The 27,450-nt window shown below is 25.8% G+C and overlaps 2 protein-coding genes and 1 long non-coding RNA gene across 3 annotated transcripts; 1 reads left to right on the top strand and 2 right to left on the bottom strand.

Moving 5' to 3' along the window:
* Positions 1-19,450, top strand: LOC127287573 (coatomer subunit beta). Its single transcript, XM_051314580.1, has 10 exons — positions 1-162; positions 7,154-7,531; positions 9,196-9,529; positions 13,529-13,817; positions 14,089-14,429; positions 14,913-15,174; positions 15,335-15,702; positions 17,293-17,737; positions 18,481-18,716; positions 18,950-19,450. The coding sequence occupies exons 2-10, from the start codon at positions 7,164-7,166 to the stop codon at positions 19,178-19,180; spliced, it is 2,874 nt and encodes a 957-aa protein (XP_051170537.1). The 5' UTR covers positions 1-162; positions 7,154-7,163; the 3' UTR covers positions 19,181-19,450.
* Positions 9,986-10,840, bottom strand: LOC127287587 (uncharacterized). Its single transcript, XR_007843898.1, has 2 exons — positions 10,502-10,840; positions 9,986-10,135 (listed from the first exon to the last, which is right to left on the bottom strand). It is a non-coding gene; the product is annotated as an uncharacterized LOC127287587 (long non-coding RNA).
* A 1,216-nt stretch (positions 19,451-20,666) lies between the features above and the next one.
* LOC127287577 (serine--tRNA synthetase-like protein Slimp) lies at positions 20,667-27,428 on the bottom strand. The gene is made up of 2 exons (XM_051314584.1): positions 26,720-27,428; positions 20,667-21,512 (listed from the first exon to the last, which is right to left on the bottom strand). The coding sequence occupies exons 1-2, from the start codon at positions 27,426-27,428 to the stop codon at positions 20,800-20,802; spliced, it is 1,422 nt and encodes a 473-aa protein (XP_051170541.1). The 3' UTR covers positions 20,667-20,799.
* Positions 27,429-27,450: the final 22 nt, after the last annotated feature.

The raw sequence follows: 27,450 nt of genomic DNA, 5'->3' as shown, positions 1-27,450 counted from the left end.
GAGTGTGTATATCCATAATTCTTTCTTCCATCACAATCGTGTTCGTGGCACAATTTCGTTTGACACGTATATGTCAACATAATACAGATGTCAAATTAAATGATTTTCACGTATATTATTTTGATTTTTTGAGTGTTTCTGTTCTACAGCTCGATAAAAAAGGTAAAGTAACAATTATTATTAAACTACTGTAATAGAGGTAAGTTTTTGTAATATAAATATTGCTTTCAATAAATATAACCTCAAAATTTCTATATGCTTAATTTATTATACTTTTTCTTTACTCATTAAGCGAAAATATAATGTAATTAAAAATTAAAATAGGCTTGACATTTTTGTTAAGTCTTTTTTTAAAATTCTTTTGCTTTATTTATTGTACTTGATGCAATCTTTTCTTTATAAACAAATACTAATTTTTATCAAAAATTGAAAATTGTCAATCTGGCTTATAAATTTTAATTATATTTAAGTAGTTATTTCTAGATATTTTATTCATGTAGTTATGCAATTTATTTATTACATGAAATTTAAATATATAAATTGCAAAACACTTTTAACTTCTATCTTAATTTGATTAATTCTATAGTTATTTCATTGATCATTAATTGATAAATTAAAAGATAAACAAAATTCTGAAATATTATTTTTGTTCTTTTTTTTGAAAAATTTCTTCTTTGTATGTAAAGATTTTATTAGTGAAATTTTAACCTATCGAAATTTTTATGTTGAAAATTGACACTTTTTTCTGTTATCGATAAATATAAATATAGGGTAAGTGTCCCATTCACCGAGCCTGGATTAACGAGATTCTATTTATTTTCATGTTTTTAAAAATAATTATGATATTAATTAGTAAATATATACCTAATATAATATTTTTAATACAATTACATATAATAATCGTGAATATATTTCGTTCATTCTGTCCACACCTGAAGTTAGTATTTGTTATAGGTCTTTTGTTTTTTTTTAAATGTGTTGTTTGACATTATTTTGTGTTGGTTAAAAATTTTCAATGTTTTGACATTGTCATTTGTGCAGTCGTATTTTAATTATTAAAAATTATAAAATTGTTAGAATCGTGCAAAAAAATTGTGAGGATTGTGAGAAAAATTGATTCGATTGCTGTTAGAGTAAGCTGCATAAGTTGATAATTTTATCAAATTTCAAAAATTTATTTAATTACATCACAATAATTTAATTAATTTTAAAAATAATAAAAAAAATTTTATATTATATTTATTATTTATATTATATATTACAAATTAAATTTTTTTTCACAAAATATTTATTTATTTTTGTTATAATTAAAAAAATTTATATTATATATACATATAAATTTTTAATTTTGACTAAATATTAATTTTTTTTAATAATTTTTATTTTTAAATATTAACTTAATATAAAATTTTTTAAAATAATTTTTATTTAAAATAAAATTTAAATTATTATATTTTGTATATATTTATATATGTTACATTAATTAATTAATTAGGAATATTGATGAATAATATACATATATTAAATTTAAATAATTTATAAATTATTTATTTATTAATTTAAATTTATTAATAATAATAATTATTAATTATTATTATATAATAATAAAAAATAAAAAATTTCATTTAATAACAAATATTTTTATTATTTTTTGGTTATAATTTTTTTTTGAAAAATATTTTTTTTATTATAGGCAATTAAAAATTTATATATTTCATATAATAGATTAATAATAATAATTATTATTTATTATTATATAATAAAAAATAAAAAATTTTATTTAATGATATATATTTTGATGATAAGAAATTTTTACAAGACCTTTACCGATATATTAAAAATTATCAATTTAAATTTTAAATCGAACATTTTCTTGAATAATTTCTGAAAAATTATCGACAGATAATCAAAAAAAAATCAAGAAATATTTTTTTTTATTTGATAAAAATTAAGGAATTATTATTAACAATGTAATAATATTAGAATAAATTAAAAATATTATTGATAATATTAATTTTAATTTCTTTATAATAAACAATGAAATTCCTAATTTCGCGCGCTTGCGCGCGTTTAATTTTGCTAGTATTTGATTATCTGTTGACTAAATTAACTCTATGCAAATATGTATATGTTTTTTTCTTTTATTTTTATTCTAAATTTTAAAAAAATTACGCTTGAAAATAGAATATTTTTACTAAAAAGAACAAATTTTAAAATTAAATTATATTATTTATTATTTCCAGAGAGCGCACAGTGGTGCAAATCTGCAATTTACTATTCAAAACAGGCTACAGCTTTTATTTATTGACAGATTTTCAAACTTTTTTTTTTAATTACTCAGGATAAAATTATTAACAACTCTGTCTTCGTGTATTTTTTATTTAATTTGTTAATAATTAAATATTTAAACAAACTTATAAAAAACAAAATTACCAAAAACCATGAAAAATATAAAAAATTGTTACTTAAATTTAATTGTTGTAAATTTTTAAAAGTTATAAACAAATGAATATATAATTACAAAATACAAAAATAATTAATAAAAATTCAATTAAATAAATTTTTAATTACTACTACAGCTAATATATACATATTATATATGATTATTCATTAGTTTATAATAGTTTAAACAATTTTTTGTTGTTTTGTTTATTATATTAATTAACCGTTTGCAGCATTCATTTTCAAAAAAGATTGATTAAAACGACAAACCTTCTAATGGGGGTTTTTGGGGTCGCTGATTACGAATCTGAAATCCGTTTTTAAAAATTCAAAATGGCTTACGAATTTTTAAAAATTAATTGGATGCATTTGAAACTCGTTACCCGAGGGTTTTCATGATGATTTTGTAGCCTTGAAAAAGGCTGATTGTTATAGTTGCTGATTATAAATATCAAGTTTCCGTTTTTAGGTGTGAGAAGCATCGAAACTGCTGGCAATAGGCAAAGTGGAACATTGCAAGTTTTTCAAATCCAGGACGTTCGCTTTTGGTCAGCTTTTGTACTACAATGACCACAGTCTCTGAAACAATTTTTCCTTACAGAAAATGTTAGACTCTAAAATAAAAAATTTTTTATAAAAGCTGTTTCACAAAACAAAATACCAATGATAGAGAAGTCAAACTCTAAAACAATATTTCTTTACAGAAAATGTTACACAAAACAAAGGACGAACGTAAAACAAGTTAAACTGTAAAATAATAATTTTTTATAAAAATTGTTTCAAAAAACAAAATACCAATGCGAATCAAGTCAACCACTGAAACAATACTTCTTTACAGAAAGTGATATACGGAACCTCCATAAAGTTGGCGTCGACGCTCAGCGCCAAAAATTGTTTTTCACAGAACCAATAGTGTCAAATTATTTATTTTCAATTCAAATAATGTCTTGAAAAATACTTTTCAAGGTATTATGTGTTCCCAAAATGTTTTTAAAATTGATTTGATATTTTTGGTCCCGTGAAAAATAAATTTCGACTCTGAGCGTCGACGCCAACCTCATGGAGGTTATACGGAACAAAAGACGATCGCAAGATATCATTCATTATTTCTTTATGAAAACCGATAAACGATATACAAAACGAATGCAAAGCAAGTCTAGCTGTAAATCAGTTTTTTTAATAAAAATTTTAGACTAAACAAATCCTAAAAAACCCGAGAACATGTTGTAAGTGAATCCGTTAAATTTTTTAAATTCAATGTCCGCCATACTGGATCTGCCAATATGAATTTTAGAACACTAACATCAGATTCGTAATCAACGACCCCAAAAACCCCCGAGTAACGAGTTTCAAACGAATACAATTAATTTTTAAAAATCTGTTAGCCATATTGGATCCGCCATTTTTAATTTTCGAAAACGGATTTCAGATTCGAAATCAGCGACCCCGAAAACCTCAAAGCAAATGCAAATTAAAAAGTTGGCCTACACACTCAATTATTGAGCGTGTGATATATCTTAGATTCATTAAGTAAATAATTATTTACTACTATTTATTAAATCTAATAAATGATTTTTTAAACTTGGATAACAATTAATTAATTTTTTTCATTCAAATATTTGGTGTTTTAATATAAATGAAAATTATTTGATACAATTTTATTTTATCGGTTCAACTTGAAATAAAGTAAATTATTCACTAATACGAATAATTTATTATTTAATGTTAATACCCACATTTAACTTCTAAAATTTTTTACGGCGTCGAATCTTAAATTATCGAACTTCTATTTAGAAAAATTGTATAAAGTGAATTTTATATTATGCAAAATTTTCATATCGAAGAATTTACGTTTAACTAAAATTCGATTTAAAAAAATTTCTATTTAGCAGAACTCTTATAAAGCATTTTTTCTAATACTTTTTAAAAATTTTAAATTAATATAATTTCAATTTGACGAAATTTATGTCTAGAAAAATTGCCAAAAAGAACTAAGTAGAGTTTTTCTTAAATGAAAATTCTGTTAAATAAAAATTAGTTCGAATTAAAAGTTTCTTTAATAAAAACTTTGTTAATTAAGAAATTTGTTTAATGGAAATTCTGTTAATTGTGGATTTATTCAATGACAATTCTGTTAAGTAAATATTTTGATAAATCGAATTTAACTAAAATAACAATTCTGTTAAAAAAATTTGTTCTATATGTAATTTTTCTTGAGATAAATTCCCTTAAATTGAAATTGTATTAATTTGAAATTCGGTGTACTGGAAAATCTGCTTTATATAATTTTACTAAATAAAAATTTGATACTTTAAGATTTGACGTCGTAAAAATCCTTTTAAATTAAATATTGAGAATATATATACGTCCCAATTAGTTTATTTATTTCATTTAAATATTTTATGTTTTATGAAACATTATTTATTTGGTTCAAATACATATGAAATTAGTGGATAATAGACAGGTAAATGATTTAATTGTATCAAATTAAAAGTTTTTTTAGTGTAATTTAGGTAACTAATTTATGGATTTTAAATTTCAAATAGGGTTCATTAAAAGATTTTTCCTATACTTTTCAATGCCAAAAAACGTTTTTTCAAAAAAAAAAAAAATATATTAAATAGGGTAAATGCACTAATTGCGGCGCGATTAGAGTCAAAACACCTTTGAAATAGAAAATTCGACATTTCTATTGTATAAACTCAATTTAAGACTTATTAAACTAAAAACTTATGTTATTTAGATATTCAAAAAAAATTTAACTCTATAAAAATCAATTATTTAAACAAATATGAGAAATTAAAATTAATACCGTAATTTTCTATTGCGGCGCGTTTGTATTAGTTTCAGTGTATCAATTGCGGTGACCAAAATTACGTGTATTTTAAAGATACTTTGCCCGCCGAAATTGAAGCCAATGGAAATCTTAAAAATGTTTCAATTACAGCGAGGGTAAATTTGATCTCAAATAATTAAATTAATAATTGTTTAAATGTGCATCTTTATAAGTAATTGTATCAGAAAAAAAATTAAAATAATTTTTTTAAATCATTTTGCAACAGTTATATTGAATATAATAGTAATAATAGTTATTTTTTATGAACGCGCCGTAATTGGTACACTTACCCTATTTGACACGTTATTTTAAAGAAACAAATTTTATAATGAGCTCTGAATTACTGCTGATATGAATGTATTGCTGTGAATTATTTATACTATGAGACCAGAAATGCATTGAAAAAGTGATTAGGTTGCTCACAGGAATTAAATTTGTTTCTAATGCTGTTCAGATATAAATAATTCAATTAATAATAATTAAAATGTGCAAAGACTAGAAAACTGTTTTAATAATGACGATGATTTTTGTAAGCAATTTTTTCATTTACATTTGATAATTTTTTTTCACATATTTTTGTGATCAATTGCTTTAGTTGAATGAAATTTATTGCATAATGAGGACATAAATAATTTCTCTAAAATAAATAAACATTTAGAGAAATTTTGAAAATACATTATGAATAATTAGAATGTTTTATGTAATTTAAATATTGTTCTTTTGTGAAATGATACTTTTTACATCTTTATTCACTGTAAATGAAATTAATTACCTAGTTTAATTCAATTATTTTTAAAATAATTTAATTTTATCTAAATTATCTAAAATTAATTTTTTATACTATCTAGTACTTTATTTTATGTAAGTTATCTTACTTTTTCACATTTCATAATTTAAATAAAGAATATTCTAAAAAATATGTCTTTTTCTTTAATTTTTAACGGTGGAGCACCAGTATTTTACCAAAACAAGCTAAATTTCTATTTCCGTTTTGAATTTTAATTAATCAATCATACCAAAAGTTGTGTTTGTAGGTACGTGTATTAAAAGTTCTATATAATAGAATATTAAAAAAAAAAAATTATCTAATAGTTTTGATGGGAAAACAAAACCTGGAGCACAACTCCCTACTCTCCCCTAGTTATTGCCTATTGATTTTAATTTTTCATTACAATAATCAAAAAATAATAAATTCATAATTAATTTAAAAATTTCAATAGGTTGAAATTTCCCTGAGATTTCTGCCCTTAAATAAAATTATACTAAATCTAAAACAATTATTATTTTGGTTTATTCTTCAGAATATTTTTTTTATCTAAATAGATATAGGGTAAGTGCACCAATTACGGCGCGTACATAAAAAATAACTATTATTCTTATTATTATTATTATATTTAATACAGCTGTTGCAAAATGATTTTAAAAAATTATTTAAACTGTTTTGATAGAATTACTAATAAAGATGCACATTTAATCAATTATTAATTTAATTATTTGAGATCAAATTTTTTTCCTCGCCGTAATTGAAACATTTTGAAGATTTCTATTGGCACCAATTACGGTGGGGAAATTATCTTCAAAATACACGTAATTTTGGTCACCGAAACTGATACAAACGAGCCGTAATACAAAATTACGGTATCAGTTTTAAGTTCTCATATTTGTTTAAATAATCGATTTTTATAAAGTTTGAAATTTTTTTTAATATCTAAATAACCTAAGCTTTTAGTTGAATAAGTCTTAAATTGACTTTATACAATAGAAATGTCGAATTTTCTATTTCAAAGGTATTTTGACTTGAACCGCGCCGTAATTAGTGCATTTAACCTATATATGATTTTTTTTCCATAAAACAATGTGTATATTTTTTTGCAGAGACATCAACATGAGTACTGTAGCAGAGCAACCATGCTATACGCTAATTAATATAGCAATTGATGCAGAGCCTTTCAATGAAATGCAATTGAAACAAGATCTCGAAAAAGGAGATCTTAATACAAAAATTGAGGCTCTTAAAAAAACAATTCACATGATATTAAGTGGAGAAAGACTTCCAGGTCTTTTAATGACAATTATTAGATTTATTTTGCCTCTTCAAGATCATATGATAAAGAAACTTCTTTTAATATTTTGGGAAATTGTACCAAAAACTTCTGTAGATGGAAAACTACTTCAAGAAATGATATTGGTGTGTGATGCTTACAGAAAAGATCTTCAGCATCCCAATGAATTCGTGAGAGGATCCACTTTAAGGTAATATTCATTTAAAAATTAATTTTTTTTTACCCTCAATCATAGGTAATCTTCTAATTATATTGTTACCTCATGCACATGAAATATTTTAATACCAAATATTTTCGGAATTCACATTAGACCTATATCGGAATTTTTGTGGTGTGAAATTCAAAATTATCGAATTTTTATTTCACAGAATTTTAGAAAGTTAATTTTATGATAAGCCTAATTTTCATATCGATGAATTTCTATTTACACGTTAAGATAACCTTAAAACTGATTAATTGTTTTTCAACAATTTAACGCATTCAAAATTATGATTAAAATTAATTGTAACTAATTTTAGAAGACCTTGTTAGTCGGAAAATGTTCTTTCGTACGTGATGCACATAGTACTTTGTGCAACACCAATTTAGAGAAAATGCTTTTTATTAAGTGAATAACAAGCTACAATTAATGTTTATATTTATAATAAAAAATATTTATTAAATTCATAAAATATGTAAAAATTTCTATATAATTAATTTTGTACACAAATTCAACTGCCAATAGCGAGCAAAAGTCAAAGTTCAAAAAAAATAAAGTCATAACGCTCGATGCTACCAGCGTACATACTTGTAAACATCCTTTAAAGTACTTTTCTGTACTAGTGCAGCAAAGTAATGTTTTGCGCCTTATTTACAGGCATATAAAGTAATGCTTTTCTTTAAGGTGTTGCACAAAATAAATTATTTAAAAAAAGATTTTGAATCAACATCGTTTTTCTGTAATTAACAAGGTCTTCTAAAATTGGTTGCAATTAATTTTAATCATAATTATTTTGTTTGCGTTAAATTGTTTAAAAAAAATTTCTCAGTTTTGAGGTTATGTTAATGTGTACCATTCCTCCTTAAGTAAATTCTAATTTAATAGAATTTTTATTTAACTGAACTTTTATAAGGCAGATTTTCTAATACAGATCAGGGTTGCCACGGTTTTTTTTTTTGCTTCTAAAAATTATTTTCTTACATTTTTATAATTGTAGGCCTCGGATCGACTTTTGAAAGAAAAATAAAAGTCATTTTAGTCGATTTACTATGCAAGAAAAGTCTAAAAACATTTTTTTCTTTTCAATTTTAATTAATTGATAAATATTTTATTATTTACAATTTGTTATTAGAAATTAAATAAAATTTATTAATTCATCAATAAGAATGTTTCACAGAAATATTTTCAAGAATTTTTCTTTTTAAATCACCGAATTAAATAATAATTAAATTTCAGGAGATTATTGATTGAAACTTTCATTTTGAATTGGTGAAATTTTTTTTTTTAACTTTAGATAATAATTGAATTTTCAATTGAAAATTGTTTTAAATCATGTAATTTTCAAAGAATTTGTTTTAAATTATTGAAAAAAATTGATTTTGCAAACAATTCAAGTTAATATATTTTTTTAATAATTCAATTTAAAAAAATAAAAGAAAAGTCGAAAAAGTCGTGCAATTCGACGCCTGTTATTGAAAACCTCTTGAAATATTTTCATTAGGGTTAGGGAAAAAATTTTGAATTTTTAAATTAAATAATGCCTATTTGACCGAACTGACAATTTTTTTATTATGATATGAAAATTTTAAGTTCGTCTATTATCTGCAAACATACTAAAGCAGTAATTAATTGAAAAATTGAAATAAAATTTTCAGATTTCTCTGCAAATTAAAAGAACCAGAATTACTTGAACCATTGATGCCAGCTATTATTTCATGTTTAGAACATCGTCATTCATACGTGCGACGTAATGCAGTTCTTGCAATATTTACAATCTATCGAAATTTCGAATTTCTTATACCAGACGCTCCGGAATTAATAGCCAAATACTTGGAAGGAGAACAAGACATGTCTTGTAGAAGAAATGCATTTTTAATGCTTTTACATGCTGATCAAAATAAAGCTTTGGCATATTTAACAGCGTGCTTAGATCAAGTGCCCAGTTTTGGAGATATTCTTCAACTTGTTATCGTTGAATTAATTTATAAGGTAATTAACATTAAACATATTTAATATTTTTATTAATTACTCTATATATTTACAAATTACAAAAATAAATTATTATATTTTTAATTTGAAACAAGATATCGAGCCCACAGTCGAAAGACCATTAAATGGCAAATACATTTGAATAGAATTAGGATAAAAAAATAATTGTATAATATAAGATCTATATAAAAACAAAAATAAAAAATAAAATCCTAATTAAAATTCTAATACTATTACTTAAAAAAAGAAAAAAATATATATATTTTTCAATAAACTAATAATTATCTTCGACTAACGATATAATTTTTAATAACGCTCTTGAAAGTATTAAGAGATATTCTCTATTTACATTAATTCAAGTTGTAGGAAAGAGTTCTTTTAAGGGGTTATGCCACTCTAGAGACCGAAAAAATAGGTGTTTTATGTGAATTTTTTTTAGAAAAACCATAAAGTCAATTAAAAATATAATATAAGAAGTTTATTATACATCTTTTTAGGTGTAAAAAAATAATTTCTTATAAATATTTCTTGAAGAATGGTGGCGCTGTAGCGGTCGTCCTTCGACTCCTCTATGGTTCAAGGGGTACGTGGCCGAACTAACTGCTCCTGTAAATTTTGAAATATCTTGAGTATCTAAATTTTTTTTTATTATATATTACAATAGCTAAAGTAACACGTAGGATTTTTTCGATATATTGATTCATGATCAAATGGCGCACTTCTAAAGTTAAACTTTCTAATTTCGACTAAAAAACCATCAGTTAATAGTTAATAACAAATGAACTATATAGAATAAAAAAAAAATCCTACGTGATACCTTAAAAAATGTATTTTTAAAGATGTGTGTCAAATTTGAACCTAATCGGTTGGAAATTGTACGAGTTGTTGGTTCGGCCAACTCGAAAAATGTAGTTTGGAGATAAACGCGTTTAAAGTTTTAAGTTGTAAAAAACTTAAATAATTTCACAATACCTTTAATCTGCAATGCCTGCACCATATAATTGACCACTATAGTCTAGCAAGTAACTAGCGCCTTTGAAAACATCTGCCGTATACCTGCTGTAGATCCTTCAAAGATCACCCCCCGTAGAACTGACAAAATGAGCTCGCCGCGTACCGTGCAGCCTTGCAAGGAACTTCGAAAATAAATTATTTAGAGATTTTTCCGAGCCATAATCCTGCAATATGTTATTTCTGAGACCCTAAGGAACTATTTAAAGCAAAAAAAAAAAAAGCGATTTTTTGAAAATCCTAGAGTGGCATAACCCCTTAAATTTACAGAAGGAGAGAGCAATGTTTCAGTTAAAATTAAAATACATAAATACCAGGCTCAAAATTTCTGAAGTGGGCCACTAATTTTTCGATGGCGAGATTTTTATAAGTCATATCAATAATTTTATAGTATTTTCGAATCAAAATAAGATCCTAAAGTTATATTGCAAAATTTTAATTTTTTTAAGAGTTATTGTTTAAACAATTTTTAAGCAGCCAATTTCATACCAAATTTCAGCAAAATCCATCAAATGGAACCGTAGAAAAGCTTTTTTTACTAATTGGCTGCTTAAAAATTGTTTAAACAATAACTCTTAAAAAAATTAAAATTTTGCAATATAACTTTAGGATCTTATTTTGATTCGAAAATACTATAAAATTATTGATATGACTTATAAAAATCTCGCCATCGAAAAATTAGTGGCCCACTTCAGAAATTTTGAGCCACCATCATTGAGAAATTCGGAATGACCAAAAATTAATAAATTAGATTTACGTCTTTGCATATCTTCAAATTCTTGTAAAATAAAATCTTTAGAATCAACATTCTTATTTACCAACGATTCTAAAGTATCAACACGACCCTGAACCAAAGACAATGCATTTTGAACGGTGTCAACTTTACCTTCTATATTTTCTAACTGTGTTTTAAACTCAGCGAATCCAATCTTAGAAAAAGTATTAATTAACAAAAATATTAGCAGTTCGCAAAAGTATTAAAAAGTATAATTTCTGATCCTAAGCAGAATAATCTAATGTAATCATAATTCCACACAATTAAAAAAGTTGAGGCATTCATGTAGTTCTGTTCATTTATTCATGTAGGGTAAGTGTACTAATTACGGCGAGTGCACCAATAACGGCGCGTTCATAAAAAATAACTATTATTACTATTATATTTAATATAACTGTTGCCAAATGATTAAAAAAAATTATTTCAATCTTTTTTTGATACAAATACTTATAAAGATGCACATTTAAACAATTATTAATTTAATTATTTGAGATCAAATTTTTTTCCGCGCCGCAATTGAAACATTTTTAAGATTTCCATTGGCTTCAATTTCGGCGGGCAAAGTATCTTCAAAATAGACGTAATTTTGGTCACCGAAATTGATACAAACTCGCCGCAATAGAAAATTACGGTATTAGTTTTAATTTCTCATATTTGTTTAAATAATCGATTTTTATAGAGTTAAAATTTTTTTTTAATATCTTAATAACATAAGCTTTAAGTTTAATAAGTCTTAAATTGAGTTTATACAATAGAAATGTCGAATTTTCTATTTCAAAGGTGTTTTGACTCGAATCTCGCCGCAATTAGTGCATTTACCCTATTTTGAAATATTTTATTTATAAAAAATGGTATATCAAGAATTATGTTTAGAATATTTAAATTCTACAAATTTTTTTTATATAACTTAATTTTCCAAGAATTTAATTAAACTTATTGAAAATAAATAAATTTTCGTTTAATTTTATTTAATTTTTTTCTAAATTATTAAATTTTACAAGATTAGTAGCTGATTTTGTTTTCATCAATAAAATTTCAGACAATTTTCATTTGAAAATTTTAGTATTTGAATCCATGAAAAACTTTATATTAATTTCTTAAAAAAATTTAGATTTTTGAGAATAATTTGATAATTCAATGAGATGCAATTAAATTTTTTTATATCAATTAATTGAAAAAAATGAAAATAATAATAAAATTTGCTGCTAGTTTTAGTTAGTTAAAAGGGTTTTTAAATAATATATTTATTTATTTATTCAGATTTAATTAAATTTGGATTTAGTATAAATAATTCAATTTTGAAATAGTTGCAATTGACAGTTTTGATGTTAGTTTAAATAATTTTAAATTAAAAATTTAAAAAGTAATTCAATGGTTTGCGAGAAATTTATGTAGAATTATTTTATTTTAAAAATTATAGTTTCGAAAATGATTTAATTTTTGTAGATATTTAATTACAAGGATGTTAAATAATTGAAATTTTGTCAAATTTGATTGCAGATTTTTAAAATAATTGAATTTTTAATAGAATATTATTAGCATTTTTGAAAATATTATTTAAGCAAAAAGCCAAACGAACCGTCGCTTAAACCTACAGTCGAGTATATTTGTTAGACATAAAAAAATTCAATTTTAAAAGTATTATGAGTTACTATGTTATAGGTGAATCTTAAAAAAAAAATAATTGCTAATTTTGGAAACTTTAAAAAAGTCTTGTAATTTTTCTCAAAATTTGCTGAACTTTTTTTATTTTTTTCTTAATTGATTTAATTATTGTTGAAATTTTAGATACTTTTTCGTTATACTAATTCAATTTTAAATTTATTAAATACATTTAATAATTTTGAGCTTAAGTAAAAATTTCTCAGATTTAATTTATAAAAGTAAACTTTTAACAACATAATAATAACATAATTGACACTATTCGAAAGCAGAATTGCAACTTTTTTGAGATTTCAAATCATTTTTCTCAAAAGAATAAAGTTCCTGTCGCTGGTTACAAAAAATAGTATGTTTCTTAAATTATCTTTTAATTTAAAATAATTTAATTATCCCTAAGGTTATTATGGTAAAAAAGTGTTTAATCAAAAGTTATATACCATTAAAAATTTAATTTTTCTTTGAAAAATTTTGAAAGTTTAGAAAAAATTATATCATACCTACATAATAAAAGCAATTTTATAAAAAAAAAGTCTTAATTATTTATTTTGCAGGTGTGCTTGGCAAATCCATCAGAGCGTGCACGTTTTATTAGGTGTATTTACAGTTTATTGAATTCTCCAAGCGCTGCCGTTCGTTATGAAGCCGCTGGAACATTAGTAACACTTTCAAGTGCTCCAACTGCAATAAAAGCTGCTGCTTCTTGTTACATAGAGCTTGTTGTGAAAGAAAGTGATAATAATGTGAAACTTATTGTTCTCGATCGTCTTATAGCGATGAAGGAAAGTCCATCACATGAAAGAGTACTTCAGGATCTCGTCATGGATATTTTGCGAATTCTAGGTAAGATAGAAATATAATTTTCAAAAAATTGAATTCTAAACCAAGCATTTTTTTTTAATAAATAAATTATCAATATTTACTATAATATTATAGAATAATTGTCTTTGGACATTTTTTATAACTATGATTTTAAAAGTTGATCTATTAAATAACCTAATTTTGCAATTTTGATTCATTAATTGTAAAAAAAAAGGAATTCATTTTTGAGTTTTTTTTCTTTTTAATTTTTGAGTTATTAACATTTAATAATTTACTATGAAAATGTTTACAGTTTCTCCAGCATTGGAAGTTCGTTCTAAAACTTTATCCTTGGTGATGGATTTGGTAACAACTCGAACAGTTGAAGAAATGGTTCAATTATTAAAAAAAGAAATCTTAAGAAGTTCTGGCGGAGAGCATGAGGATGCTGGAAAGTATCGTCAACTTCTTGTTCGAACATTACATTCGTGCTCTATCAAATTTTCAGACGTCGCTGTTACTGTTATTCCAGTTTTAACTGATTTTCTAGCCGAGAATAATGAAGCTGCCGCTACAGATGTTCTTGTTTTCGTTCGAGAAGCCATTCAAAGATTTGAGAATCTTAGACCTCTTATAATTGAAAAACTACTTGAGGTAAATAATAATAATAATAATAATAATAAAAAAATTAAATTATTTTGAAAATTTGAATCTAAAAAGTCTTTGTAAAATTTGATATTTTCAATAATTAAAAAAAAAAAATTTTCGAAAATTAAACTATTTAAAAGATTTTTCAATTAAAAATTTTCTAAAATTCTTTTTAAAAAATCTTCAGCAATTCAAATTTATAAAATTTTTCAATTCAAAATCTCCTGAAATTTGATTAATTCTAAAAATCTTTGCAAAATTTATGCCATGTTGTAGGATTATATGAAAGAACTTTTTTCACAAAATGCTAACGCGCACTAGGCTAAAACAAAGAAGAATATCAAATTTGAAAATTCGCAGATTTTCACGTTTTTCATATACTTTGTGCAACAGTTACTTCTGTAGGCATTCAGATTTAATTTAGAGTTTCCTATTTTGACATAAGTACTTTTTTATAGTGTTTTTATACTAATATTTTTATTATTATAGGTATTTCCACAAATTCGGTCCGTTAAAGTACATAGAGCTGCTCTCTGGATATTAGGAGAATATGCAACATCAAAGGACGACATTGAAGCTGTTATGAATCGCGTAAGAGCAGCTTTAGGAGATTTACCTTTAGTTGAAGCAGAGAACAATCGTCAAGCAGGCGAAAAAAGTTTAGACGAAAGTGCACAAAATTCTCCAATTCAACTTGTCACATCAGATGGAACCTATGCCACTCAAAGTGCATTTAATTCGGTTTTAATAGGTAATGGAAATAATGTTTTTTTTCCCCCCTTTAAAATACAACACTTTTTATAAAGTCGATATTATTTTAAAGAATAATAATATTTTATAAAATCAATATTGTTATTATTTAAAAGGGAAAAAAAAGTTATTTAAAATTCTTTATTTTACTAAAATTTTAGGAAAGAAAGAAGAGAAGCGTCCAACATTGGTACAGTATATGATGGATGGCGATTTCTTTATTGGTGCATCCTTGGCGACAACACTTTCGAAGCTTGCTCTTCGTTATAAAAATCTAGAGACAAGCCAACAAAAGAGCAATAGAATGCAAACAGAAGCGATGCTCATTATGTCCAGTGTTCTGCAACTCGGCAGATCTGGTCTACCTTCAAAACCAATGACACACGACGATGCTGAAAGGGTTTCTCTGTGTTTGCGATCTCTCGCTTGCCCGACGCCACTTGTTCAAAAAGTCTTCACAGAAGGTTGCCGTGAGGCTCTAGGTAGAATGTTGACAGCTAAAGCTGAAGAGGATTTGCTTAGTCAGAAGGTGAGTCAATGCCCATTTGTAAATGAAGCACTTATATGGATGATTAAATTTAAAATTGCATTTTTACCAACTACAAATGTTGGAATTGGTGGTTGAATAATTTTTTTTTTGGTTGGCTAGCATGTATAAACCATGAAATTAATTGAGGTCGAGCACATGATAGAAAATATTTTAATAATCAGACAGGTTTTTGAAAAAAAACATACATTTCAACGACACACTTTTTAGTAAGGTAAAGAAGACTCAAAATACAATTAGAATGGCCAACAAATCGCTATTTTTTCAAAATTTAAGATAATATTAAATTTAAATTTCATCAGGAAAAATTTTATTTCACAAGATATTTTTTTTGAACGTGTGTCAGACACCAAAGAAAAATTCAAAAAAAAAAAATAGTTCTGCTTTCTTTTACTTTTGCCTCAAATAAATCTACTCCAGTTTAAATGGTGTAAATACTTGGATGCAGAAACTAAATGATCAAATACGAATTATAAAGTAATTTTTATTGAGTTTCATTGTAAATCATTTTATTGACCCAATTGACCAATTTTTTCTACTATTAATAATTTACAGGAAAAACGAAGAAAATAATATAATGACAGGTTCATTACGTCCTTCCGCCGTCAGATGGCAGAAGCATGCAGGGAGCACAAAGTTGTAGATGTTATTATATTACTTTCCTAATTTTCGTTTTTCAAAGTATAATTTTTTAAATTTGTCGAACGGGCTTTGAAATTCTTTGGCATTTAATTATCGCCCTATAAAAACGGCACAGAACGTGAAAATGATAAACATTGATTTTAATAGTATATTTTGACGAAGCTGAAGTACGCAACGTTTATGATAAACAATAGAAATAATTTTTTGAAATGAAAAATTCTACAATTTTTTGCCTAATTTTTTTTTATAATTTCTTGATTAATGAAAATTATAAGAAATATTTTTTAGGCAAAAAATTATAGAATTTTACATTTTAAAAAATTGTTTCTTTAAAAATCGTTTATCATAAACGTTGTGTACTTCAGCTTCGTATATTTTGAGCATGTGTGATAAAAAATATTTTTCTCTCGAAACACGGACACCTTTTATATAATCGGCCAAAATGCCATGGATCCTTATCTTATAAATTTCCTAAATCTGAATGATTCCATACAAAAACGCGATTGAAAAACAAAAATTAGGAAAGTAATATAATAACAACTGCGACTTTGTGCTTCCTGCATGCTTCTGCCATCTGACGGCGGCAGGACGTAATGAACCTGTCATTATATTATTTTCTTCGTTTTTCCTGTAAATTATTAATTGTAGAAAAAATTGGTAGAAACAATAAAATTCCTTTTTTTAATATCTACAAATGCCATCTGATGAAATTATTTCTTAAATGAATATTTCTTGAAGAAAAGTTGAATTTTTGTCATTTTGAATTTTTTAAATCAACTTTTTTCAAAAACGGCTCCACTAAAGATTTTCGTTTTTATTGAAAAATGATGTATTTATGATCTATAATCGAAATAAAAACTGCCAGAAACTTTAGGTTAAATCGGTTTAAAAAGCGCCGTGATAGATTAATAATTGTTGCATTTCTTTTAGGCTAAGGAAAAACCAGGAAATATTGTACAAGTCGATGATGCAATACAATTTATGCAATTAACTCGTGGATCAGATTTAACAGGCGGTGCTGGTGATGTTTTTGAACAAAGTTTAAGCGCAGCAGTGGCAGGAAAGTCAACGGGAGGTCAAGATGTTTCGACACCAAATGCTCTAAGCAAAGTAACGCAACTCACTGGTTTCTCTGATCCCGTCTACGCTGAAGCCCTCGTTCATGTCAATCAATATGACATTGTCCTTGACGTTCTTATTGTCAATCAAAGTGAAGATACACTTCAAAATTGTACTCTTGAATTGGCTACAATGGGCGATTTGAAACTTGTAGAAAGACCACAGTCCATTGTTTTGGCACCAAGAGATTTTGCGAGTATTAAGGCTAACGTTAAAGTCGCCTCCACTGAGAATGGCATCATCTTTGGAAATATTGGTATGAACATTTTTCATTTTCAGTAACATTAATTAAAATTTTTGGCTATTGTCACTATGTTTTTCATAATCAGCGCATCAAAATACATAAAAGTACGTAGTATAAAAAAAAACCAAAAATATTTTGAAAAATTTCAAAATTCAAAAATTTTTGAAAAATTCCGAAATTATTGTAAAAATTGTTTTGCCCATTATCGGGCTAGGCTTAAAAGTTTCGTAAAAAGAAGTAGTTTTTTTGAAAAAATTTTGAAAAAACTCGATCAGTACGTCAAATGAGAAAAATGACTTCTTATCATTAAAACTCAAAAATTTGATAGTAATATCGTTTAAAAAAAAATTTCGATTTTTTTGTTGAAAAGTACGTTTAAAAACACACATTTTTAAAACAAAGACTTTTAAAATTGATGCATTTTTAAGGAAGTTATGAGCATTCAAAAATTAAAAGTCATGAAAATTCTCCAATTTTCAAATTTCCATGACTCGAAAACGGCTTGCTAAAAAAATTTGAAAAAATTCATGGAAGCTAGTTTCAATTAGTACTAAAAGAAAAAAAAATCAGAGATGCAATTGCAGATGGACTTACACTTTAGCGTGGAATACATTATATAGTAAACAGGAACTAAAGTAATTTTTTTATTTTTTTAATTGAATTAATGAGATTTATGGAATATTTACGCGTTAAGAATAATTGTATGAATCGCATTTATTTAGAAACTAAGAAAAAAAAAATTCTTTTTTGTGCAGTGTACGACGTATTTGGTGCAGGATCAGATAGGTGTGTTGTTGTTTTAAATGATATTCACATCGATATTATGGACTACATTGTACCAGCCACTTGCACTGACGCAGAATTCCGTCAAATGTGGGCAGAATTCGAATGGGAAAATAAAGTTTCAGTGAATACAACTCTCTCCGATTTGCGAGATTACTTGGCGCATCTTCTCAAATCAACTAATATGCGTTGCTTAACTCCAGAAAAGGTATTGTTTACAATTATTATTATTTATTTTTGATGAATTTTTTTATAATTCTATCGATTTCAAAACGTTGAAGTAAATTTTTATTAAAACAACAATGGTTTGAATGTTATCGTTTTATTCATACAAAACCTTCTAATTAAATTTTAATTTTTGTTGCAATAAAATAATGAAGAAAACAAAAATTTTGATACTGAAATTTAAATTTTTAAAAAAAATTTCGCCTATAATTGCAGGCACTTTCTGGACAATGTGGATTTATGGCTGCTAATATGTATGCAAAATCAATATTTGGTGAAGATGCGTTGGCTAATTTGTCTATTGAAAAACCTTTAAATAGACCCGATGCTCCTGTTGTTGGTCACATTCGTATAAGAGCTAAAAGTCAAGGAATGGCCCTATCGCTTGGTGATAAAATTAATTCAACACAAAAAGGTCCACAAAATAAAGTTGTCCAAGCTGCTTGAATAAGAATTACTCATCATTAGAAATAAATATTCTGCTTTTTATTGTTCTACGTACATTTTTATGACGCAGTGGAAAAAAAATGATTTATTAACACCTCAAAAAAAAAAAAAAAAAAAAAAAAAAGATTCAATGAGTGTGAATGTAATCTTCAGTAGGCGTTTGTTTGTACTTCTTTTATTTCACTTTTACATATTATATATCTTATTTGTTAAAATAGATTTTTAAATTCTTTTAAATAAATGGAAGAAATATAAATAAAAAAAAAGAAATCATCGTGTTTAAAAACATTAATTATAAACAAAAGCGTCGAATCGACTTTAAACCGCAAAAGAAGTCATTTGAGTCGTTTTGAATTCCAAAAGTCGATTTTTTATTTCTAATAAATTTAATTAGTTAATAAATATTTTATTTCAAATAACTATATTATTATTACAAATTAAATTAATTTTATTTATTCCGTAATAAAAATATTTCTATAGGAATATTATAAAGAAAATTTATTTCGAATATGTCAGAATCGAACTAAGACAAATTTTTAAGATTTTAATTTAAGTAAATTATTTAAATTCAAACAAAAATATTTCGAATTGTAATTAAATTTTAAAGAGTTTTTAACTGAATTTTTTTTAAATAATTAAATTACAGATTTTAAATTGAAATAAATTTTTGCAATTTAAAATTGCGGTAGTTTTTTTTTTAAATTTCTGATAATTAAAAGTTTGAGTTTTTGTTTGAAAATTTTTTTAGATAATTGATGAAAAAAAATAAAATAATGAAAAATAAATGAATTTTGCAAGGCATACAATTGAAATTTTTAGAATTAATTTAATTTCATATTACTGTTATAAAAAATGCAAATGGTCGAAAATCATTTGACGGAATTTTTATTTAGACGAAAATAAATTTGACAGAAATTCAATTTGATCGAATCTCAATTTGATTAAAACTTTGTCTTATAGAATATTAATTCAGCAGAATTATAATTTAAAAGAATCTTAATTTTGTAGAATATTCATTTCCTTGAATATTAATAACGAGAAAATTAAAATGGTCGAATATCAATTTACCAGAAATAATTCGGCGGAAACTTTAAATTTGACCAATCACAATTTTCTTGATAATTTCTGATTGGTTAAATTTGAAGTTTTCGCCGAATTATATTTCTGGCAAATTGATTTTTTCGACCATTTTAATTTTCTGGACATTAATATTCGAACAAATGAATTAAGATTCTTTTAAATTATAATTCTGCAAAATTAATATTCTACAAGACAAATTTTCGATCAAATTCTGTATTTTTAAAACTCATCGCCCGTCAACTTGAAGTATTAAAAAAATGTCGAATCGAGTAAATTTAACAGCAGTGAATTATAATTATAAGAGAATAATTATTATAGTGCCATTGATATTAAATTTGATGGGGTTAATTAAATTTTCTACAATTTCTTTTAACGGTTCTCTCTTCTCAAAATAAAAGCAAAATAATAATTTCAAAGTAAATTATTTTATTGTAAAATAAAACACTTTAAGACAAATACAATATTATGTCTTTCATTTAAGTAATTTTCTAATTTTAACAATATTCTCTTAAATTTATAGTAGAAATTTTTCTTGCTTACTATACAATAGAAAAGTCTCTTTCAATGTACGACTGTATAATGAGAGGAATTTCCAGTTTATCTGGATTTTGCTCCAACAAACAAGCAAGTAATCTTGGTACAGAGACAATCATTCCAGAAATTATGCCTGGAAACGTTTGATTTCTACAACTTGCGTCATTGCTCGCAATCATTAAACGTTTACTGATAAAATCGCCATAAGCCGAAATAAATCCAACTTCGACATACTGCTGATGAAATGAAGACCAAAGCTCAAATGAAACTTTATAACTCTCCCATGATCGTAATTCAGATGCGGATCTCTCCACAACTCTGTAGTGAATTCCAAGTTTGTCATAAATTTCTATTGCCTTCTGCATTATGCTGTCGAATTCAAGTTTGTACTTTTCACTTTTCATCTCTGGAATTATCGAGAAAATATGCACAGAAGATGATTGACACACGGTGAAAAGGCCCATTGATTGTAAATTTTTAGGCATTGGCGTATATTGCTTTCCGATGGTGAAATATCGTAGGGGAACATTTTTCCGTTCAATTATCTGTTTTGCATGCCAAGAAAGAAATGACATGAGACTCGCTCCGCCTACGAGGTGTAATCGACTTAGTGAATTTTTCACAGAGTCAGCTTCACTCGATAGAATAAACGATTCATTTGGATCGTTGTAACTCAAACCTGAACCTTCCACTACAAGACTACGACAAAAGTCGGAACCTGCAATCAATCAATATTTAAAATTTCATTAATTATGTGCACCATAGATTGATTCAGTCATCATAGTGATCGTAAAAAATATTTTAGGGGGAATAGGAAAGAGAAAATTAAAAAATAAGAGACTTTTAGGGTATTATGAAAATTACATAAGTAAAGATGAAGTGTTAATTTATAGATTAAATCACAAAGATCGCCATATTGGATCCGCCATTTTGAATTTTTAAAAACTTACATTTAATTCGTAATTAACGATCCCACAAACCCCCGAGTAACGAGTTTCAAGATAGTTAATTCAACTATTTGGGTTTTACTCACTTTTGAATGTTTCCGCCTAATTTACAGCGAATTTTCTACTTTTATTTAGAATACAATTTAAAATCGAATTCAGACAAATTTTCTGGATTTCAATTCAATAAGGAAAATTTTTGAACAAATTATTATTTAGTTACTTTTTTTTTAAAGAAAATTTAAGTTTAATTTATAAAAATTATTCGCATTCAGAATTTCGGCAAATATTTTAAATAATAATGGAATTTTAGAAAAATTTTAATTAACAAATGTTTTAAATAATTGAATTTTTAAAAAACTAGATTAGTTTTTATAAATAATAAATTAAATCTTAATAAATAATTAATTAATTCAACAAAAAATATAAGTTTAAAATAAATGAAAATATTGTAAATTTGAATTAATGAAAATTATTAACAAAATTTTAAACAATAATTGAATTTTAGAGAATTTTGAATTAACCCATTAACGCCCAAGAACTGAAAATTTTTTGTACACATTCAGGTTACGTTATTTTAAATAAATCGGTCAACATTTTCTACGAGAGGTACATTTCCTATAGGTCTTGAGTGTGCTCTTTCCGATTCCGGTATCAAAAATTAATTTCGTCTAAGCCGAAATTAAATAGGGTAACTGCACCAGTGGTGGATCAGTTAAGCCCCTTAACTTTCTTATTTTGACTTTGAAGTTCTGTATAGGTTGCTTTTAGACAAATTGGAGGTTATTCTTTATAGTATTATGGACCAGATAGTTCCAATAGACATTTCCTTCAAGGTTAGACTTGATTTTGACACCTACGTTTACTTTAATGCTCCATCAAAGATAATTTGTCAATGATCCTATTCTGGATCACTGTTTGCACCAGTCATGGTTATAGATTGCTCCAGTGGTGGATCACTTAAAAAATCATACTAAAAAACATTGCATTTCAAAATTACGAGACTGAGACGTTTTGCAACTTTTATAAGGCTTTACGGACAGATTTTCAAATTCACTTTCCTATCCATATCCCCTCCTCTTTCCTTTCTATAGGTATAATGTGACTAAATGTTAATTAATCATCTTTTTATTACAATTTTTGGTAATAAATAAATAGAAACTCTTAAAGCTTCAGTTTCAATGATAAATAACATTTATTAATTCTGGGTATTTTAATTCAACAAAAATTTAACAATTTGAAATCAGGTGTTAACAATTAATAAACATTTGAATTAGTGTTAACTAAAATTTAACTCATAAAATTTTCAATAAAACAAAACTAAAAGTTAAATTAACGTTAAAAATTTTTTAAAAAAATTAAATTCACAAATTTTTTAATTAAACAAAACTAAAATTTGAATTTATGTTAAAAATTTTAGAAGATAATTTAATTCATAAAATTTTCAATTAAACAAAATTTAATTTTATGTTAATAATGTGGAGCGTCCACAATGCGTCAACAGGCGAAAAGTAGGACTGATCCACCACTAGATTTTGTTACTTTTTTGGTTCCAGTCGTGGATCACCCGAAAACAATGGACACGCGCTACTTACAGATGTAAATATTGTTCTCAGGGCTCTATGGGGATGAAACGAAATGCCTCCTATTGTGAAAAGAATTAAAAATTGTCCTAAAATGTCTCCAAAGCTTTCTATTCCAAAATATACTCTTAACTTACATGCTAAGGAAAACTCTTGTTTTCTGTCACCACTTTAGTAATTGTTGTCCTGCTTTCTTCGCGATGAATTTAAACATTTTTTTAAATTGTAATATTGATCTGTATAACTTTCTTAACAATTACCGACACTTGCGGTTCATTTACTTACAAACGTGTAAACACAAATGACCATTTTTCTCGTAGTTGATCCACCACTGGTGCAGTTACCCTATGGCGGTTTAAATGTCAAAAAACACAAAAAAAGTTTCATTTTTTTCAGTTTGACATTTTTTTTCAATCGGAAAAAATGTAAGAATAAAATTAAATTGTCAACCATAGGTGCATAAAAGTTGTGTACTTTCGAGAAACGTAAAGTAGAATAAAAAATTTCAAGATGGCGGACCAAATATGGCGTCAAATTCATTGTAAAATGTGAAAATTTTGTGCAATATTGGTCAAATTGACAAAATGTAACTGGATTTGCCTGAATTTTGTTACTCGGGGGTTCTTGGGGTCGCTGATTAAGAATCTGAAGTCGGTTTTCAAAAATGCAAAATGGCCGATCCAATATGGCGGATGAAATTTTAAAAATGCATTCAATTGGTCTGAATTTTCATACTCGGAGGTTTTCGGGGTTGCAGATTACGAATTTGAACTTCTTTTTTAAAAATTCAAAATGGCGGATCCAATATGGCGGATGAAAAATTTTAAAAATGCATTCATTTGGACTGAATTTTCATACTCGGGGGTTTTCCGGGTTGCTGATTACGAATTTGAACTTCATTTTTAAAAATTAAAAATGGCGGATCCAATATGGCGGATAAAAATTTTAAAAATGTATTTATTTGGTCTAAATTTTTATACTCGGGGGTTTTCCCGGTTGCTGATTACGAATTCGAACTTCATTTTTAAAAATTAAAAATGGCGGATCCAATATGGCGGATTTTGAAAAAAATCCATCGTATTTACATGAAATCAGTTTCTCGGGGGTTTTTGGGGTTGCTGATTAAGAATCTGAAGTCGGGTTTGTAAAATACAAAATGGCGGATCCATAACCACTATCTCCATAAAATCCAATGTTTACGCATGCGCATAGAAAAAGTTGATGAATTCGTTGAAAAAGTTTAAAAATTTACTAACTTCGTGCCCATCCAGAAGATAATATCTAGTTCATGAAAGTTTTACTAACTATTTCTTTCTGTGTGTATGTCACTAGAAATATTCAGACATGTGAATAAATAAATTTTTAATTCAGTATTAATAATTCAATCTAAAATAAACAAATTATATTTAAAAAAATAAAAAAAAAATAACATTCTTAATTTTGTCTACCTCCACGTGGTAAGAATTGGTAAACGCCTAAATGGGCTGCTAAAAAAAACTGAAAACCCCTTCAGGCTATTTGAACGGATTTTTACATTTTTCATTTGTCATATTGGATCCGCCATATTGTATTTTTGAAAACCGACTTCAGATTATTAATCAGCGACCCCAAAAACCCCCGAGTAACTGATTTCATGTAAATACGATGAATTGTTTTTTTTTAGTCCGCCATATTGGATCCGCCATTTAGAATTTTTAAAAATGAAGTTCAAATTCGTAATCAGCAACCCCGAAAACCTTCGAGTATGAAAATTCAGACCAAATGAATGTATTTTTAAAATTTTCATTCGCCATATTGGATCCGCCATTTTTAATTTTTAAAAATGAAGTTCAAATTCGTAATCAGCAACCCGGAAAACCCCCGAGTATGAAAATTCAGACCAAATGAATGCATTTTTAAAATTTTTCATCCGCCATATTGGATCCGCCATTTTGAATTTTTAAAAAAGAAGTTCAAATTCGTAATCTGCAACCCCGAAAACCTCCGAGTATGAAAATTCAGACCAATTGAATGCATTTTTAAAATTTCATCCGCCATATTGGATCGGCCATTTTGCATTTTTGAAAACCGACTTCAGATTCTTAATCAGCGACCCCAAAAACCCCCGAGTAACAAAATTCAGGCAAATCCAGTTACATTTTGTCAATTTGACCAATATTGCACAAAATTTTCACATTTTACAATGAATTTGACGCCATATTTGGTCCGCCATCTTGAAATTTTTTATTCTACTTTACGTTTCTCGAAAGTACACAACTTTTATGCACCTATGGTTGACAATTTAATTTTATTCTTACATTTTTTCCGATTGAAAAAAAATGTCAAACTGAAAAAAATGAAACTTTTTTTGTGTTTTTTGACATTTAAACCGCCATATTTAATTTCGGCTTAGACGAAATTAATTTTTGATACCGGAATCGGAAAGAGCACACTCAAGACCTATAGGAAATGTACCTCTCGTAGAAAATGTTGACCGATTTATTTAAAATAACGTAACCTGAATGTGTACAAAGAATTTTCAGTTTTTGGGCGTTAATGGGTTAAAAAATGTTTTAAATAATTTAATTATTGAAAAAAATTCATGGTAGTTATTAAAATAATTAATTTATCAAAGAATTTTAGAAACAAATTTTAAAAAATAATTGAATTTCAAATGATTTTTTATTAAAATTTTCGTAAATTTGAATTGCAGTAGTTTTCAAAATTTTTAGAAATAATTGAATTTTTGGAGATATTTTATTGAAATTAATGAAAATTAGTTAATGAAAATTATCAAATAAAATTTATAGAACTGAATTTTAGAGAATTTTAAATTGAAAAATTATTTTAAATAATGGAATTTTCAAAGAACTTGATTAAAATTATTGAAAATAATTAATTTTGTAAAGTATTCTAGTTAATATTTTTTTTTGAATAATTCAAATTGGCAAAAATGTTTATATTTTATACTAAAAAAAAAGTCGTATTTATCTAAAAAATGTTTTAAAGTCGAAGGAGTCACATTTTTTTAAAATAAGTCGAAATTAGTCGCATTCATGAAAAAAAGTCGAAAATGTCGTCTAATCTGCGATTTGCAAAATATAATTTGATAGAAATTCCATCAAAACTTTTTAATAAGTATTAAATTTTTCATTGGATAGACTTAAATGGAATCAAAGGTTTATACTAATTTTTTTGTGAAAAATAGGAGAAATTTAGGGAAAATTTTTCAAATAGGGTACATTTAAGGACAATTAGGGAAAAAGGGGACTTTTAGGGAAAATAGGGGATGACTATGAAGCCTGTAAGAATTATTCTGTTTAATTAAGAAAAGATTTAAAAAAACAAAGAATTTTCGTTTTCATTTAATAAATAAATTGCAATCTACTTGTCATGTAATTATTAGAAAAAAATCTTACCTGCAATTTGAATTGCATCCTTGCTAAGAATCTCTCCACAAAATGTAAAAGTTGCAAGTTCAAAAAGTGCTGCTTCATTACATAAATAATATTGCAATGGATTTATGTATTCTAGAACACCAAAATTATTTCCAATATCGAGATGATTTTTTCTGCTTTCTGGCAAAATATCAACAGGTTCACCTACAATTTTTAAAATAACAGACTTCTCTTCTGGTGTTCTTTCATCCAATATATTTGGTAATTTAAGAGCCCTTATAACTACAGTTTCTTCAACATCCCATATTGATTCTTTAATTATTTTTAAATCATCTTTCAAAATTTTTATTTGCGCCTTCAAAGCAATTAATTCTTCTTCATCTTTTTGAGTACGCTCCTCTTTTTTCATTAAATTGGAAATAGTTTCATGAAATTCTATTCTACGATTTTCCAACGTCCATCTATCTCTCTCTAAACGTTTATAAAATTCCCAAGTCACTTTTAAATCGTCAGCATTAATTTTTAATCCTCTTAAAAAAAGTTCTTTCTTCAATTTTTCTAAATCATTAAATCTACTGTCAAAATCGAGATATGGACAAAGATAGGAAAATGTTACAAAAGCTTTATTGCCAGAAATAAAAAGTGCAGAACAATAATTTCTAGATGAGGACTGTATATTAGAAAATCTTACTAATTTTGTAAATGCATTAACTTTTCTAAGAGAAATCATTTTTTTCTTTCTTAATTTTCTA

This window comes from Leptopilina boulardi, unplaced genomic scaffold, assembly GCF_019393585.1.
Source record: "Leptopilina boulardi isolate dan_hultmark-lab unplaced genomic scaffold, ZJU_Lbou_2.1 LbouV2_371, whole genome shotgun sequence".
In the NCBI taxonomy this organism is placed as follows: domain Eukaryota; kingdom Metazoa; phylum Arthropoda; class Insecta; order Hymenoptera; family Figitidae; genus Leptopilina; species Leptopilina boulardi.
The sequence above is the reverse complement of the archived record's forward strand: the minus strand, read 5'-3'. Positions and strand labels throughout refer to the sequence as shown.